Here is a 2,500-nt window from a genome sequence, read left to right on the forward strand (position 1 = left end):
AATGTAGGATGTGTACTTGTATTCACATACTCGGTTATGGCGCTATTCTTGATTTATCGATGATTTGTCTGATTTCCGTAAAAACTAGCTACCATGTCCAACTTCTTATATTATGCAGAACAACATGATCCCGGTTGCGTTGTTACGTGCTTCTCATCATCTATTGTAATTGGTTCCATAGCGTCGCGGTGCGTCGAACGTCCGGGGTAGGCCCCATGCGTTAGCTACAAATGGGTCGACAAGTTCGTAGGGGGGGGAGGGGGGGGCGACAGCCAAGCACTTAGTGCACAAGGTAGGGTGGAGTTTAAGCGGTTTGCCCCCACCCCCCTCAAGCGCATGCTAACTTGCGTTACCCGGCAATCATTTTCATCCTTCCCACTGTCCTGAAATGACGTTTTCTGGTCGAAACGTCTTTATTCCAAACTAAATCCGGGCCGGATTCCCTCATCTTTATCCTTGCTATATTCTGAATCCTCACGACGCCCCGCTCACCCGGGTTAGGTTACAGGGCGTCAGCGACGAGTGGGCCGAGAAGCTACCTGGAGGGGACCACAACCGGGACGCCCCTGCGCGAGCTAAGGCCCGGCGGTTGCCCCACCACCCTCCAGGCGCATGCAGATCTGCCCACCGTTATCCATTCTCACTCATCCCATAGCCTTGAAATGGTCATTTCTGGTCGAAGGGGCTGTAATGCAACAGCCAATCGTGATTGACACTCCCCACACCGTCCCCAATATTGATTAAGAATCAGTTGACGTACATTATGCCTGGAGATAATACTCCTGAGCGTCAGATCTGAACGGATCGTCTGTTATATTATTGACTTGGAATGCCGCATGGCATACGGGAGTGCAGGATTCGAATTTGGTTCTATGGCTTTATGCATGCCTGAATGACTTTGAAATAGTACTGCACGAAATAGCCCACACATCTTCGCGGCCATGCACCTCAGAAATGCCTCAGTGCAAGTTTTAGGTCTTGGAAAGGGCAGGGTGGGGGGGGGGGGGCAGGGCTGTAATCTGCACAAGATAATCTTCAAAGTATTTATTTTAACTCAAAACCCCCTACAGATGTGGAACACCTTATCTATGGACGAAAATTTAACGAAAGTTAACGATTCTGTGAATGGCGTTCATCGTTAACGAAATCGTTAATCTGTTGACAAAAAATGAACCAGTGATTTGACGGATGACCTGTTTGAAGAATATGTGCCCACCTCTGGCTGTGACCCTCCGGCTGTCACCCCTCACCATGCCCTGGAAATGTGTCTGCGCTATCGCTTAGGATGGACGCGGGGTAGCAGACCGCACCAGACGGAGGCAGCATGGATCACCGAAAATCAGGGCTTTATCCTAAGGTATAGAAAAAACGTTACAGGCGCTGACATTTGTCACGATAAAGGAAGTCGTCAGGGTGAAATAGGATTGCCTTGTGCTACCGTACCAGCGTATTCCTAATGGCGCAGAAAAATGCGGTTTGTCAAGTTTGGTATGGTATCTAGTATCTGCCAGCACATTTGCAGACACCTGCCCGCTTTTGAGCCCTTTTATTCTCGCTTTACGGGCGTGCGGGCTTAAATGGGGCGCCTCTTGGACACAACAGCTGACGGCTGCAGAATGTGGAGAGGACTTTGTAGCCAGTCAGCAGGAGGTGAGAGGGCCTTAGCTTCCTGGCTACCAATCCAAACGTTAGTAAACACAACGCCGGTTCCCCATATTTTGGTAAATTCCAAGCTTTTGACCGTATTCATATTTGGAGTCATATCGCGGGGCGTTCGAGCATGTCGAGCGCAGCAGTGCGAGCTCCTCGCGCCCAGCGTGGCAGGCGTCGCGTCGAGCACCGAGCGGCACACGCCTGCTGGTCGTGGGCTGGTCAGGTCCCGAGCCGGATCTACAGATCCAACAGAGCCCCTCACTCCGTAGCTCCCAGCGCTGCAGGCCGCTGAATCACGTCGGCGGCAGCTCGTCCGCTGTCGCCGCTGCGCACGGGTCGGCGGGCGGCTTGGCCGGTCGGCCGTCGGCGCCGTGCCCGACAGACGGCGCCGCGCTGCCACCCCGCTCCACGTCGGCCACCGAGTCGGGAGACCGGCGCCGTGCGTCTCCGGCAGCAGCAACGTGGCCAGACCGGCCAGCAGCGCGGCGGCACCGAACACGGCCGACGGTGCGCTGGCCCCGCAGCTCGCTCACCAGGTCCACCACGAACGGCGAGACGGTGGCGCCCAGCCGCAGCGCCACCTGGCACCACGCCGAACCCGACGGCGCGCACGCTCGTCGGCATGTACTCGGGCGAGTAGGCGTACATACGCTAAACGCCAAGCTGACGCTGAGCTGGCCGACCAGGCCGAACGCCAGCCGCACCGGCGGATGGCTGACGGCGAAGATGACGAGCATGGCGGCGGCCGAGATGAAGAAGCAGGCGGCCGTGGGCCCGCGGGCGGCCCAGCCGGTCGATGATGGGGAAGAAGAGGACGGAGGGCAGATTGAGCAGGCCGAGGAGCACG

At 56.2% G+C, this 2,500-nt stretch overlaps 1 protein-coding gene across 1 annotated transcript in view; it reads right to left on the reverse strand.

Moving 5' to 3' along the window:
- LOC119089945 (sushi, von Willebrand factor type A, EGF and pentraxin domain-containing protein 1-like) overlaps positions 1 to 2,500 on the reverse strand; it is a 5,148-nt gene that overhangs the window by 2,115 nt on the left and 533 nt on the right. Inside the window, exon 2 of the mRNA XM_037212746.1 lies at positions 2,146 to 2,234. Coding sequence (XP_037068641.1) covers positions 2,146 to 2,234 — 89 coding nt within the window. The remainder of the gene's footprint in view (positions 1 to 2,145; positions 2,235 to 2,500) is intronic.

The sequence above is a fragment of the Pollicipes pollicipes genome, unplaced genomic scaffold (genome assembly GCF_011947565.3).
Source record: "Pollicipes pollicipes isolate AB1234 unplaced genomic scaffold, Ppol_2.1 Scaffold_3087;HRSCAF=3621_pilon_pilon_pilon, whole genome shotgun sequence".
Lineage (NCBI taxonomy): Eukaryota > Metazoa > Arthropoda > Thecostraca > Pollicipedomorpha > Pollicipedidae > Pollicipes > Pollicipes pollicipes.